This window comes from Onychomys torridus, chromosome 1 (genome assembly GCF_903995425.1).
Source record: "Onychomys torridus chromosome 1, mOncTor1.1, whole genome shotgun sequence".
NCBI lineage: Eukaryota > Metazoa > Chordata > Mammalia > Rodentia > Cricetidae > Onychomys > Onychomys torridus.
The window spans coordinates 125,419,809-125,435,841 of record NC_050443.1 but is presented as its reverse complement, the minus strand read 5'-3'; the positions used below and the strand labels follow the sequence as shown (position 1 = coordinate 125,435,841).

Genomic DNA, 16,033 nt, shown 5'->3' with positions numbered 1-16,033 from the left:
CCATTTGGAGTAAGACTGTCCAGTGGCTAGCGCCCAGGGAGACAGAATCCTGGGGCTGAAACAAAGGCTTGGGACGGATGAGCCATTAGTATGGTGAGGTCATTCAGGGAGTGTGGGAAGGACTAAAAGAGGGCTTCCGGGGACATGGGGGGGTGGGGTGGCAGCTGGAGAGATGGCTCAGAGGTTAAGAGCACCGACTGCTCTTCCAGAGGGCCTGAGTTCAATTCCCAACACTCACATGGTGGCTCATGACTATCTGTAATGAGATCTGGCACCCTCTTCTATATACATAATAAATAAATAAACCTAAAAAAAAAAAAAAAAAAAAGGGCTTCCGGGGGTCACCGGAGGCTACTGCAGGACACTGGGAAAGCAAAGAGCAAGGCACTGCCTAAACTGAGGCTGAGAGCCTATTCTAAGCACCGCAGCAGGATGCCCTTGGATTTCAAGCCTTCTCACTCGCGGGGTGCCGCCCCAAGTGCGTCGGCTAATGCCAGTGCTTTCTCTCGGCTTCTCCAGGACAAGTTCGCTGGGGTCTGATCCAGAGCCAAAGGCTCTGCCCCAGCTGGAGTTGTTTAGCCAGGTCCTTGGGTAGTACACCCTTGCTTCAGGCCCGCCCCCGTGCCCGCCCCTAAGCTTGCGCACCCAGCGTTTATGTAGCAGACCACAGACCAGTTGCCCAACATTTGCTGTCCCTCCGCAGGGACCGCCTCTTCACAAGGGCCTGTTGTTCCCAGGGGTCTAACTTTTGCAGCTTGCCCATCACATACTTAAAGCCTCTCAGCACAGGGGTTTCCCCACAAGCACGTTGCCACACCACCTGGCGCTAAGTTCTTGCGGAGCGCATGCGCGTCCCAAAAGACTGGCCCTCTGGCCCGTACTATTAGCTGCTACGCATGCGCGCAAAACAAAACCGGAAGTGCATCCAGCTTTAGCACATGAGGCACCGCCTGGCCTTTGTTTAGGTGTCTGGGCTGCAGGTTTTAGAGATCCTCTCGGAACATAGTATCAAAAGTACTGGGGCAGGCTTGAGATTTTTGTTATTTTGCTTTTTTGAAACAAAGTCTCCCTGAGTAGCCATTACCAGCCTTGAACTTCCTGCCTTTGCCTCTGGGGAGCTATGATCAAAGGCATGCACCACCAAGCCCAGCTTTTTGGGGGCGGTGTGGTGGAGTAAACAAGCTGTTCTGAGACAGTGTTGCACATAACTCAGGTTGGCGTCAAATTCAAAAGTCCTCGAGATGACCTTGAACTGGTCACCAGGGATGCAAAGTAGCTGTTTTGTTTCAGCCTAGGCTCCTGCCTCAACCTCCCAACTGCTATGCAGGGTTTTTCATCATTCCCAGGGTAATCTCAGCATCATCTCTGGAGCAAGTGGGATCTCCACCACCGGAAGGGACTTCACCCCACAACTACTGGGCCCTATTGGGCCTTTTCCGGTGGTAGTGGGAGCCCTGCCCATCTTCTACCAGATGAGAACCAAGACTTTCGGCGGGGATCCGCAGGTCCCAGGCCTCTAGACGACAGTACAAAGTCACTCAATTATATCACCGCCGTTGTCGTCAAGCCTAAAATGAGCAGCAGGGTGTTCAGTGTTTGCTGAAAGACAGCGACTCTCTTGCCAGCATGGTAACACTTTTATTAGTTCAGAGTTAGAAAGAGCAAGAGTCCAATAGCTTTCTCAAACACCGTCTTGTGGCTGAGCCTCTAGCCCGCCCTCCTGCCTCCACACAATCTGCCCTGCTTTAAGGCACTTGAGAAAAGGGGAGCAGGGATGTCTCAGCCCAAACTCTCAGGATCCTGAAGGTGGCCAGCACTATCCCACCTGTTCCCCTCAGCCACAGCTCAGCATGGAACGAGCTGTGGGTGGGGCAGGGGTGCCAAGGAGAGAACCGGCCCTCATACGCTGGTGTCAGGCAGCACCATGCGGGGCTGCTCTTAGGAGCATTGCTTGGCATCAAGGTGTTCAGGAATCCATGTTGAGGAAGACACTTGATAATAAGGCTTTATGGCCTTTAGGCCACAGCTCCAGCGAGCCCCCTCTCTAGGAGAATGCCAGAACTGGAGGGTGGAAGAGATTCCAGAGTTTCCTACCAAGGCATGGGAGAAGAGTCAGTCAGTCCTCCCAGCTCCATCCAGAGAAGTTAATGCTTCTGCTTAAGCACCTCCAAAAAGAGAGTGAGATACTGCCAATAAAAGAATAAAATGTGCCACCCCCAGAAGATATCACCCAAAGAAGTCAGGGGCAGTTGGAGCAAGCTCCCCAGAATCAGTAAGTGCTTCGGGAAGGCTCCAATACCCTGAAACCTGGTGCTCTGAGCAGGGCTGGCATCAGCCCCTTAGGAGCTGATCTGACTCAGAAGAGCTGAGAAGTCCATGTCCGCAATGGAGGAGAAGTCTTCATCCCCTGAGAGGCCATTGGGAAGCCCCGAGGTCCCCAGGGATGTGGGAGCTGGGTCAGGGGGCCTCTGGGACCCTGTCACTAGCCGAGTTATAGCTTCAGGGTACTCCATCAGCATGGGCTCAGCTGTGGGGTGAGACATGGACACACCCTGGTTCAGGAGCTGCTGAAACTCTGAGTTGTCGACAGATGCCAGGTCTGAGAACACGCCCGGGTCTGTGCTGCCACCAAGCAAGGCCCCCAAGTCTTCATCAGCATCGAACTGCAGGTGTAGCAGAGCTTCGGACAGTGTGCCTTCCCCGGCCTGGGTGCTCTTTGAAAGAGGTGGGGCCAGGGTTTGGGGAGGACCCGGGGCTAGAACTGGGACAGGGGCTGGGGGCTGTGCCAGAGCTGGTACCATGGCAGAGGAGGGGACCAAGGTTTGGGTCAGGACTGGGGCAGAGGATGGTGCCAAGGACAAGGCCTGGTTTGAGATCTGCCCAGATGGTAACACCATGGGGGAAAACTCCTCAAAGCTGATGGTGCTGAGGGGTGCTGGAAAGGTATAGGACTGGGGGGCTGGAGGAAAAGGCAGAGAGAGAAGGGTCAGAAAAAGTACTAGAGACACACATACCTACCCATCCTCCACACTCAGCCCTCACTAGAACGCTTAGATGCAGTCCCTTTCTAGGGAATCCAAATCTGGCCTGTAGGGCCCACTTCCAAGGGTCACAATGAGGTGTTCCCTGACTAATGGCGTTCACAAAGCTCTCACCCCTGATGTTTTAAAGTTCTCCTCACACAACTGTGAAACCACCGACAGGATGAACCCATGGAACACGGGTTGGTGGTGAGCATGCGTCACTCTCTGGGCCACACACTAGAACACGCAACCTCTTATTCAGTTTTACTTGTGTGTATGAACGTTTTGCCTGCTTTTATGTATGTGCACTATGTGACTGTGGTGCCCTTGCAGACCAGTGGATCCCTAGAACTGGAGTTGCTGACAGTTGTGAGCTGCCAGGTGGGTGCTGAAAATAGAACCCAAGTCCCCTGCAAGAGCAGCCAGTGCTCTTAAGCACTGAACCATTTCTGCAGCCCCGTAACTTGTATCTTTGGAGGTAAGTTCTTCTTTCTAAATTCAATCAAGAGCCAAGGGCAGAGACTATCCATTTCCAATGTCTGTATCTCAAGGTATCCAACTCAGGGTTTATTTAGCCTCTTAGTACTGGGTATCGAACCCAGGGCCTCATGCATGCCAGGCAAGCACTCTGCCACTGAGCTTCTATCCCTGCCCTGCTTCTACTTTTTAACTTGAAACAAGGTTCTTCAAGATGGCCTTGAACTAAACCCGGTAGTCCAGGGTGGCCTTGGACCCATGACCCCACTGCCACACCCTCCTGAGTAGCTGGGACTGTAGGCTGTTAGCACAAGGCCTGGACCTAGCTCAGATTCTCACTGGATTATGGCTGCAGATGTCCATGGACATTAACACCCTCAGGAAACTGCTGGTTAACGTGCCACACTCTCAAAGCCTCAAGTTTATCCATCTGTGTGGAGCCCAAGGATCCACACCTGCACTGCTCCTGGGATGATCCTGACAACCGCAGGCCTCAGCCCTGAAAAGATGGACCCTAGAGAGGGTGGGCTTCAGACCTCTGCAGATGAGACCAATGTCTGCTCAATTCCCCTCCAGAAGATACTGCAACTTCAGTCTCAACAAATGTGACCCTCATTCAAGCAGGACAAAGGGATTCCTTACCTGGCTTGGGGACAGCTGCGCTTCGAGAAGGCACAGCGATGCGCCGTGGTGGAGGCCGGGGTTCAGTGGGTCCTACAGGACAAAAGCTAGGTGAGCTTCAAGACTCCAGGCATCTCTCACCTCTCACCGACTCCAGAGCTCGGCCCCGCTCAGCCCCCGGCCCTCATCTCACCGTTGAAAGGACTCTTCTTCATGATGCTCTTGAAGGACTCATAGGTCCTTTTACGTTTCTCCTCAATCCGGTGGCGGTCATCTGGGAGAACAATTTGGACGGAAGGGTTTACACTCCTTAGCTGGGCTCCATTTCTCCCAGAGGCCCTCTCAGGAGGGCAGTAGGGTCATATTTTCCTAAGACCTATTCTCCCAACAATTAAGAGGGGATGTGTGACTTTCTGAGAAGGGTCTGAATGGATCTCCCCGCTCCCCTTTGGTTTTTGGAGACAGACTCACTACAGCCCTGGCTGTTTTGGAGCTCACGATGCAGACTAGGCTGACTTCAAACTCTGAAATTCACCTGCCTTTGCCTCCAGAGTTCTGTGACTAAAGGCCTGCATCACCACACGCAGTTTTGTTGGTTGAATCTTGGCCCTTGGGTGATGTTAAGTAAGGGGTCCCTGCTCCAGGGGACAAGAGGCTGCAGCTCACCTCTCACCTGCAATGCTCACCTAAGCATCCACCTAGGCCTAGAGGGAAAGAGTGTACTGAGCACCCCAGGTCAGCCCAGGACTTCCACAGACTCATCTCCGGTAAAGGCTGCATCCTTCAGCTTGAAGCCTCAGTTTCTTTCCTCCAATTGCACTCCGTCACTTCAAGGAAAACAGTGAGTTCTTTTTCCTGTCTCCCTGCCATTGTCTGTCCTGGCAGCCAAACTGGAATTATCCTGACCATTATCTTTCCTTTCACCCCAATACTACCTCAACACAACCTGCCAAGCACACCCTCTGCTGGCTTCCCTCCTAGCCACTGGAGATGGGAGCACAAGAGGCTTAATCCTCAAAAACATGACTTTAAAGAGTGCCAGGATGCCCAGTCTAACCTTCGGGCCGGTGAGCCGGCTCAGCAGATAAGGGCGAGTTCAGTCTCTAGGACACCATGGTGGGAGGAGGACACTGAAAACTGACTCCTCCAAGTTGTTCTCTGACCTCCACATACGCAGATAAATAGAAGGTTAAAAAGAAAAAGTGTTGCCAGCTGTGCTAGCACATATCTTCAGAGGTTGGCAGATCTCTGCAAATTCAAGGCTAGCTTGTCTACATAGCAAGTTCCAAGGAAGACAGGACTGCATAGCGAGATCCTGCTTCAAAACAAACCACAACAAAAAGCCAGGAGCGCCATGGGTGCTCAGACACATAACAAGATAAGGACCAGCCCTGGAAGTGAAGTCAGGAGGTCTGACAGGCGCTCAGGAAGACAGGTGGTGTGAGATGGTCATGAACCCTCAGGCCAAGCATTCTAAGCAGAGGCCATGGCAACACACACATCCTAAGGTGAAGCTGCTTGGTGTCTGTCACAGGCAAAAAGGCTACAGTGCTGAAGGGTGACCTAGAAGGACAGTGATAGACATGACCTTCACCTTTGCCATACCCTCTACAAGGTACACACTCCATCTTCTTTTCCTGAACCACTGCACTGTCTTCCAAAATGGCCTCCCAGCCTCAGCTTCCCCCCGCCCCCCAAGACAGTGTTTCTCTGTGTATCCCTGGCTGCCTTGGAATTCCCTCTGTAGACCAGACTAAAGAGATCCGCCTGCCTCTGCCTCCCAAGTGCTAGGATTAAAGGCGTGCACCACCACTGCCTGTCAGTCCCAGATTTATAAAAACTAATTTATGGAGGCTAGAGAGATGGCTCAGTGGTTAGGAGCACTGGCTGCTCTTCCAGAGGTCCTGAGTTCAATTCCCAGCAACCACACGGTGGCTCACAACCATCTGTAATGAGATCTAATGCCCTCTTCTGACAAGCAGGTATACATGCAAATAGAGCATTCATATACATAAAATACACAAATAAATAAATCTTTTAAAACAATTAACTGGGTGTGGTGGGGAGTGCCTTTAATCCTCAGCACTCAGGAGGCAGAGACAGGCAGATCTCTGAGTTCAAGGTCAGCCTGGTCTACAGAGCAAGTTCCAGGACAGCCAAGGCTACACAGAGAATCCCTATCTCAAACAAACAAGCAAAACCACACTAATTTATTATGGTGTGTGTGTGTGTGTGTGTGTGTGTGTACGTACCACAGCAAGAGTGATGTCAGAGGACAACTAGAGAGTCAATTATCTCCTTTTATCATGTGGATCAAACTCAGGTCATCAGGCTTAGTGGCACGTGTCTTTACTCAGAGCCATATTGTGAGCTCTCTTCTTTTTTGAGACAAGATCTCATGTAGCTTGGCTGGCCTCAAACTTACTATGTAGTCAAGGATGACCTTGAATTCTGATCCTCCTGCTTCCACCTCCCCAGTGCTGGGATTACAAGTGTATATAGCACATGCCTGATTTAAGTGATACATGGGATTGAATTCAAGTTAACTGGAATGACAGACAACTCTCTATCACTGAGCTATGGCTCCACCCCAAGTCTCTCCATCTCTAACACTCTGCTCAGAGAAGCCAGACTAAGCCTCCAGCTCAGCTCATGTCACGTCTCTTCCCTGGGGCTTTCAGAATGAAACCCCAGATACAGCTAAGCCTAACGAGACCACCTTTTGTCTGGGCTTGCTCACTGCCTGAAGACAGCTCCCCCACAGATGTCTCTGAATAGGCTGCGTACTCCCCAACATCCCTGTCCTTCCAGGACTAGGCCACTGCCCTGAAGAACACACTTCAGGTCTTCCCCAGGTAAATGCCACCTCCTCCGTCTCCAGCTCCTCGTACCTGCACTTTCTTAGCGTTTGAACGCATCTCCATTTGTGTGTCATTTACACATCTGCCTATCTACTGACGGAGCTTGAGAAGGGCAGGGAATCTGTCTCATTATAAAACAACACAGCAGAGCATGATGGCGCACACCTTTGATCCCAGCACTCAGGAGGCAGAGGCAGGTGGATCTCTGTGAGTTCAAGGCCAGCCCAGTCTACAGAGTGAGTTCCAGGACAGCTAGAGCAACACAGAGAAATCCTGTCTCGAAAAAACAAAAACACAGCTCTACCCCAAATTCAGTTATTTACTTTCTGTGTATGGTTTTGCCAGCATGTATGTCTGTGCACCATGTGCATGCCTGGTGCCCTCTGAAGCCCTGGGACTGGAGTTACACATGGTCGTGTAATTGAACCTGGGTCCCCTGGAAGAGCAGCCAGTGCTCTCAACCCGAGCCATCTGCAGCCCTGTCTCGTTCGTTTTTTCACATAAAGCACATGGCATGGGCCCTGACTGTGCTCTAAGCCTCCAGCAAAATGAAGCTGGGTTACATGGTAGTGCAGGAGACACAAGGTGGCACCAAGTCCACAAAGCCAAGTGCCCCTGGTCCAGATGCACCACTGCTTCTACTGCTAGGGAGTTCAGTTCACTCTCTCCCTCAGAGGGTGACGAGAGATTAAAGTCAAGTCATTTAAGAAGATGCTCACAGCAAGGGCAGATACAGTAGACAGAGCTGAATAAGCTGGGTGCCACGATTAAACAAGGGAAGAAATGGATTCTGACTATAATTATATGTTGCTTAACAATGGGGACACATCTCAAGACAATTTGTTTGGTAAATTTGTCACTGTATGAACATCTATTTTACTATTACTATTTATTTATGTGTCTGGTGCTTGTACGTGTTCATGTAGATGTATGCATGTGTGTGCAGATTGTCAAGGCTCAATACTGTCTTCCTCTACCACTCTCCACCTTATTTATTTATTTATTTTCCCAAGACAGGGTTTCTCGGTGTAGCTTTCTGCCTGCTTGTATGTGTATACACCACATTCATGCCTAGTGCCTGCAGAGTTCAGAAGAGTGTCAGGTCCCCTGGAGCTAGACATGGATGGCTGTGAGCCACCATGCAGGTGCTAGGAATGAAGCCTGGGTTCTCTGGAAAAACAGCAAATGCTCTTAACCACTGAGCCACCTCTCTAGCACCACCCACCTGATTTATTTCATTATTTATTCATTCACTTTATTTGTTTGTTTATTTATTTATTTATGGCAAGATCTCACTATATAGCCCTGGCTGGCCTGGAACTTGTTATGTAGACCAGGCTGGCCACAAACTCACAGAGATCTGCTTGTCTTTGCCTTCCAAGTATGAGGATTAAAGGAATTCACTGCCATGTCCAACCCACTTTATCTTTTGAGCCAGGACCTCTCACTGAATCTGGATCGCCTTGATTCAGCAAGGCTGCCTGGCCAAGTAGTTCTCAAGATCCGTCCGTCATTCACATGCTCGTTATACATGCTTGCTGAAGCACCCAGCTAATTATATGAACATCTTAAAGTATACTTACACAAACTAAGACACTTACATCATTAGACAACGTAATCCTCCCTGCACCCACAAGACAGGGTTTCTCTGTGTAGCCCTGGCTGTCCTGGATCTCGATCTATAGACCAGGCTGGCCTCCAACTCAGAGATCCATTTGCCTCTGCCTCCCAAGAGCTGGGATTAAAGGCGTGAGCCACCACTGCCCATGTAGTCTTATGTGACCACCATGGTATATGTGGTCTGTCTTTGACAGAAATATTATGTGCAATAAATACAGTATGTATAAATCCTAAGTGCTAGTTCTAGACATCCGCCTTGTCCTCCTCCCAGCTGTGCTACAGAAGCCTTGGTCTGCCCTCCCTAGCCTCACACCTGTGTCTGGCAGGTACTGGAACTCCATGGGCTCACTGAGCTCCCGATCAGAGGGCCGTCGAAGCTGCATGGAGACGCGCACAGGAGCCTGCAGGCTGGGGTCGGCGTAGGGAGGCGTTCGGAACACAATGGCCACTTGCCGGTGCACATCAGCTTGAGAAAAGGAACCTCGTGCCTCCCAGCCTGGTCCAGTGAAATATACCTCAATGTCTTCTGCAGGAGATAGCAGCAGTATGGGTCAGTATGTCTGAACCCCAACAGACCTCGGTCCCCAACTCCTGATACATTTTTCCTGAGACATCACCCTGCTTCCCCCTGAAGCCACTGAGAGTCCTGGCACTCGGCACCCTACTCAGCCTCACCCCTCCCCTCTTGGTGCATAGAGCCCAGTGTGTACCTTTCTGCACCTTGTCACACAGCAAGAAGATCTCATCCCCACCAAGGCAGCTCCCAGAGTTCCGGTTTACTCGGCAGATCTTGAGCTCGGCAGTGTTGGGGGCACCTGAGAGTGTGACAAGGAAGGAAGCCCTGAGCCATCAGAGGTCTCCAGCACACCCCACAGGAGATGTCACAGCCATGCCCGGCAAGCTCTATGCAGCCTGCTGACCACACTCTGCAGACATTCCACCTGCTCCTCACCTCAACCAATTCAAAAACTCAAAAACCATCTCCCTGCTTGGGGGGGGGGGGGCACGGCTTTAGAAAGAGAGACACAGCAACGCAGAGAGCAAGCTGCTGTCCTTCACAGACCGGACGGCCCAGAGGAAACAGTCTGACCACACCTTGTTGCCCTCCACCCAACCAAGCATATTTCCAGCTTTTGCTTCACCCCTCCCTCCTCACTCCCAGTTTGTGCTGGTTTCCGGTCCTTGGGGCTCCAGAGCCCCTCTGTTCTCATTTACCTGCTGCTTGTTAAAGACTGCAACCCATCAGCCCGGGTCATCTGACAGCTTCCTGTGAGCTGCTACTGTTGAATTATCACTGTCTAGCATTATCTGGTTCCTGGGAGTTTGCTTCCTAAAGTCCTGAGCACAGTTCCTGGCACACTAGCATCTCAACACAAGATACGGAAAACAGCCACTTCCCATCAGGCTCCTGGGCATCCTGGAAGCTTCTAGTTGAGGGCAGCTCTGGGTCTTCTCTGCCCTGTCCCCTGCCAGCATAACTGGATGACTAAAGAGAAGCCAGACCCCTTCTCACACGCCACACGCACCCGCCCCAGTCCCCTTTTTCTTCCCAGGCCCTCCCATTCCTCTACTGTAGCCGGCCACTCACGGTTATCAAAGATCGGATGAGAGAGGGCAGGTGTCAGGCGGAGGGGTCTGCCTGACGGGTCCCGCACCGTCACCTGGAAGCAGAGGCGCACTGCGTTCAGGTCATAGTCCCCACGCTGCTCCTCTATGGGAACTGTCAGAAAAACAAAGAGTCAGGTGGGCAGGGAGCTCTGGGTGAAGAGGAGACATGTAGAACAAGGCTTGGGGGGAGACAGACTGTACGGCCATCACTGGCTCCACTGCAACAGGGAAGACAGGACCCTCTCTAGGCCTGACTCTACAATGGTAAAATGTGAGCGTGTACCACACTGGCACCGAGATCCCACTTAACTGTCTGCCTGGCCATGGAGGGAGATGAGTGCCAGAGGCCCAGGGAAGGAGATGGAGATGCGTGTACCACAGGTCTGTCTTTGCTTTGGTCCTACCTTGAAAGGGGTTGTTGTTGGTCTGGATGCGCTGGCTGATGGCTTGCTCCAGGTCTCGCTTCTTCACACACTGGATCCCCAGGTTCTGGAAGCTATGGTGTCTCAGGCATCAGTTTTCTGCCTGCGGCAAGCCCCATCCCTCCTTTCCCACTCCCCAGGTCCCAGGTCTCGGTTTACACCCTCTATCGGCTTCCCACTGTGCTGCGATGGAACCCACTCCTTACCGTTGGCAGGCCTCTGTGGACCACCCAGTCAAGTCTCCAGGCCAGTGTCCGACCCTCTGCCAGTCTCTTCCCATTCCCACGCTCACTAAACTTATCCCCTCCTCAAGGTCACTGCATTTCTTTCTTGTGCGTGGAATGTTTTTTCCAACTCGCCTGGTTTTCCTCACCACTTAAGTGTTGGCAGCAGAAAGGCCTTCTGTAACCTTCCAGCCCAAGTCATGAGACCAACAGCAGGACATGGTGGTACATGCTGTTATCCTCCGAGTTGAGAGGTAGAGGCAGGTGAAATCTAGTGAGTTCAAGGCCAGCTTACTGTCTCCAAGTAATGATGCCCTCCCCCTTCTTGCAAGGTATTACTGTGTTTTCTTTTCATCATAGAAATTACTGTTCTCCAGTGGTATCTTGTCTATCTGTCTGTACAATTATTTATCACCTGGTTTTGCCAGCTGGTATTTAAGCTCCAGGAGAGTCTGTTATGGATATCTTTCTCATACAGGAGACACTAAGGGACTGGCCTGTCTAGCCACAGGGGTCTGTGGCTCCAAGGTGATAAGGTGATCCTTATCCCATGGAGTTCCTGTCTGTCAAAGAATTTAAGACAAAGGAGATCTGTTTGCAGAGCCAGGAACAGAGCAAGGACTCAGAACTTTGCCAGTGTCTAGAAAGGGGTAACAGTGTAACAGTTGCCTGGCCCTCTGCCTGCTCCTACCCAGCCTCCGATCCCCTGACCTCACCTGGAAAGAACTCACCTATGGATGCAGCGGTCTGGGCAGAGTTCAGCCTCATAGAAGCCATCCCGGCAGTCTTTCCCCACAAGTTCGTGTGGATGAGGCCGGTGAGGTGGGTCCTTGGTGACCAGAGAGATGCGAACTGTCCCTGGTCCCGTGTAACCATTGATCTGTCCAAAGTACAGAGTACTCTAGGGGCCAGCAATCCCAAACCTGGCTCCTAGACACAGGGCACGGTGGGTGGGTGGCAGGGAGGCAAGTCCGCGGGGGCTCCACGGTGCCTTCCACCACATCAGTCCCCAGCTCCCGCCCATGTGGGCTGGTGCCTACCTTGATGGTGGGGTGCGTCTTGGTGGTATCAGTGCTTCTCTCCCCGGGGATGCTGCCTGCCGAGCGACCCTCGCACTTGTAGCGGAACCGCATGCCCCGCTGCTTGGGCTGCTCGATGATCTCCACATAGGGCCCAGAAGCCTGGGCTGGCTCTGTGGGCGACAAAGCCGGCCATCGGGTGCTGCCCCCACGACCCCTACTGCAGGCCAGCCCCTATCCACGGAGGAAGGATGGCCCACTTACCTGAGGGGAAGATGAGGGGAAATAGATCTGAAAAGCAAAGGCACGTTGTCAACTCCATTGCCCAGCCTCACCAGGGAAGGTGTGACAGAGCCAAGCTCCCTCCCATGGAAACTGAGCCGAGACCCCACCGCCTGCCCGGATGGGGGCCGGGTGAAGACGACGGCAGACGGCAGCATCTCTCTACTAGAGAAAAGGGGGCAGAGAGGCGTCCCTCTGCCCGGGGAAACTGAGTCAATGCCTATTTGACGTTCATAAGGGACCCTGAGGAAGGACACGACCCCTCTCTCTCCTTCAGGGGAAACTGAGTCCGATACTTTCTCCCTTACACGAACGGAAGCCAGAGCTAATCGAATCGCATCGCCACGGGGGGGGGGGGGGGGGGCCGCCGAGGAAACTGAGTCAAGATTCGCCCGCACTCCCACCCCGGAAGGACACTGAGTCAAGTCGCCCTCCACTGCGAGGGTAACTGAGTCAGACCCCTGGCAGCCCGCCCCGCCCCGCGCCGCGCCACCATCCGGCCTGCGGCTCCCTGCGCAGCACCCCGCGGCGCAGAAAGGGGCGGAAGACGGCGGGGGGCGGCGCGGGGTCCCGCCGCGGGCCCCGGGGCTCCAGGACAGCCCGCCCGCGGGGCCAGAGGGCCGCCTCACCTTCCATGGCCGGGGTCCCGGGGGCGGGGCCGGGGTCGCAGCTGAGCCCGCGGCGCGCTAAGGCGAAGCCATTCGCCAGAGGCGGAAATGCGCGGCGCGCGCCCGCCGTCGCGTCACTGCCCGGAATCCGGCCGCGCCTGCGCGCTGCGCTGCCGCCGCCGCCGCGCGTGGGGCCCGCGAGCCGGTGTGCCGCCGGCGCGGGGCACGGGAGGTGTGCGGCGCTCCGCCGGGGACCCCGGGGCGCGGCGGGAGGGCGCCGAGGCTCTTCGTCCCGAGGCCCGCCCGGCTGCAGGCCGCTCCCGGGCTGCGCAGCGCAGGTCGCTCGGGGTCCCGGCCCGGCCCCGCCTGGAGGGCGGGCCCGCGATTACTCACTCTGTTTTTAGGGGATTTCGGGTCCCGTTCCCCGCCCCGCTCTGATCGCCGACGTTTGGTGATGTCAGCCTGGCCGGCTCTGGAGCAGAGCCAGAGCCGCTGGCAGGCTGCGGCCCTCCGCCGTGAGCAGGGAGAGGCCCGGGCCTGCTGCGCCCGCAGAGGCCGCAGACTGAATTCCGCACCGTTTCCTAACCGTGCCAGGCCTCCTGCGGATCGCGGCGCGTTATAGGCCACATGTTCCCCAACCTGCTTCACCGTGACTGAGGCCGTGGGGCTGGGGGCAGGCCGAGGGCTGGACACCTGTGCCTCTCTAAGACTCGATCTTAGAGTCCCGGAGGGCAGTGAATGCTGGAAGACGCCCTGGGTCAAACCCCAGGGCTTCGACTCTGCAGATAGGTGCTGTTTGCCAAAGTCTAACCCTTAGGGATCTCCCGAACCAGCCAGGGTGACACCTTGCTTGCATCTCCTGAAGGCCTAAAGCACTTGCAGGGTGCGAAAATTGCCACCTCGGTGTGCTGATGAGTGTGGGCACCCGGGCTTGGAGTACTCTCCACCCCAGCTGCCTTCCCAGGGCCAGAATGAGAAGGCTTCAGCACATGGAGAAAGACTTATTTTCTCTGAATTCATTCTAAATTAGGAAATCATGTGGGAATTGGAAAAGATTGGAAATTCTGACTTGCTTTCCCAGGCTCTGAAAAAAACAGGAAGACAAAAGTGAAAATAGTTGCCGCCCCTCCTACTCATTTCGACACTTGGCGGAGAGTAGAAAAAGCAGTTTGCTGTTTTGCGGGGGCGGACTTCTCGGCGACAGAATGAATTATGATCTCTGATTAGTGGCACACAGCCATCATTGACCCTCGCATGTACCACTTTTAAAAACTGACAGATAACTCAAATCAAAACGAATACCAGTGTATGTGGGGGCCATCCCATCCCCACTTCTCCCCAGAGTACTTGAGTAGAAGTACCAGGAAATATTAGCTAGAAGGAAGAGGGGAGAGAAACAGAAAATACAGGATAAGCCGGGCGGTGGTGGTGGAGCACGCCTGTAATCCCAGCAGGCGGGAGGCAGAGGCAAGAGGATCTCTGGGGTTGAGGCCAGTGTAGTCTAGTCTACATAGCAAGTTCCAGGACAGCAAGGACTGCATAGACCCTGACTCAAAATAAAAAATAATAAAAAGAGCTTTGTTTACATAGGGAGCTCTGGACCAGCCGGGGCCACACAGTGAAACTGTCTCAAAGTGCTACAGCACTTGCCTAGCATGAGGGAGACCCTGGTTTCCATCCAATACTCCAGAAAATAAGTCAAGAAGACGAAGGGTATATATACATAGGACACTGACTTCACTCAGTGTGCTCTTCACTGTCCATTCCTTTTTTATCTCTTGAGTTCAGGCCCCTCCCATGCAGATTTCTGCATTTTAAAAACTATTCACATAGACACATCTGTGTGGGAGCATGCTACAGTCACGTGGAGGTTAGAGGACAATTTGCCAGAGTCAGTTCAATGCTTTCTTTTCACCATGTGAGTCCTGGAGATCAAACAGACCATCAGACTTGGTGCAGGTGACAAGTGCCTTTCTTTCTGTCTTTCTTTGGGGAAGGGGTTCGCGACAGGATTTCTCCATGGAGCCTTGGCTGTCCTGAAACTCATTCTGTAGACTAGGCTGGCCTTGAACTCAGAGATCCACCTGCCTCCTGAGTGCTGGGATTAAATGCTTTTACCACTACTGCCCAGTGACAGGTGCCTTTCTAATCCTCTGAGCCATCTCAGCCTGTTTTGTTTTGTGAAATGGGGTCCTGCTATGTACCCCAGGCTGGCCCAGAACTCACTGTGCAATTCAAGGTGGCCTCACTTTTGACAATCCCCTTGCCTCAGGCTCCTAAACGCTGGCACTATAGGCATCGCCAGCACAACAAATACTGCTGATTTGTTTTTTTGTTTTTTCATGTTACACATTTCCAAAGTTCATCTACCTTAAAGTTCATTCATTCCTTGTCCTCAAAAAGGGGACAGGGTCTCCACTTGCTGTGTACACAAGGCTGGCCTTGAGCTCAAAGAGATCTGTCTGCCTCTACCTGCCTTTCCTCCTGAGTGCTGGGATTAAAGACACACACCAGCACATACAGCAGAAATGACTTATTTAGTTAGTTTATAGTTTATTATTACTGTGTGCCTATGCCATATATGTATGTACAGGGTAGAGAGCAGCCTGGTGGACTCAGTTTTCTTCTTCCATCACTATGTGGGTTCTGGGGATGAAAGTTTGATCACTGGGTTTGTGAGCAAGCATGTCACCCACTGAACCATCTCATAAGCCATAAATCGATTTTTCAAAGGAATGGACTTTGAGAGAATGAGGAGAAAAGAAAAAACCACAAGGCAGAGAAGTGTGGAATAGAAAAGAAACAAAGACATTAGCTGTTTGGGAAGTTTTCTCTCGTGAAGGAGTAGAGAAAGTCAATGCTGTGTGCTAAACACAAAAGTCCAAAGATCATGGTGTCCTCTCAAAAGGCTGAGGATTCTGGTCTGGGACTCCAGATGTAGGATGCAGTCTTTGTTTCTGGGTGGACCCTGGACATAGGTACACCACATATTCACTCTGATTAAGCAAAACAATGGCCACTAAGTCCATGGTGAGCACTACCTTGGACTTCTGGTCCCCCTTCCTCCACCTCTGCATTGCTAAGATTTCAACCCCAGAAACCCCATGGTAGAAAGAGACCGACTTCCAACTTCCACATGCCTGGCACGCATCCTCCTCCACCACTAGATAAATAAAGAAGAAATAAATCTAATGAATGCACATTTTAAAGCATATTTAATGTGCTTCAGTTGATTATGAAGTTAAAATTGTTCATTGTTGGCTAGTGG

At 52.7% G+C, this 16,033-nt stretch overlaps 1 protein-coding gene across 1 annotated transcript; it reads right to left on the bottom strand.

Annotated features, from left to right (window-relative positions):
• Nucleotides 1-1,618: 1,618 nt before the first annotated feature.
• On the bottom strand, nt 1,619-13,106 carry Rela (RELA proto-oncogene, NF-kB subunit). The gene is made up of 11 exons (XM_036203883.1): nt 12,787-13,106; nt 12,140-12,166; nt 11,897-12,048; nt 11,588-11,736; nt 10,615-10,706; nt 10,191-10,322; nt 9,313-9,417; nt 8,916-9,128; nt 4,315-4,395; nt 4,143-4,214; nt 1,619-2,959 (listed from the first exon to the last, which is right to left on the bottom strand). The coding sequence occupies exons 1-11, from the start codon at nt 12,791-12,793 to the stop codon at nt 2,340-2,342; spliced, it is 1,650 nt and encodes a 549-aa protein (XP_036059776.1). The 5' UTR covers nt 12,794-13,106; the 3' UTR covers nt 1,619-2,339.
• Between the last annotated feature and the right edge of the window lie 2,927 nt (nt 13,107-16,033).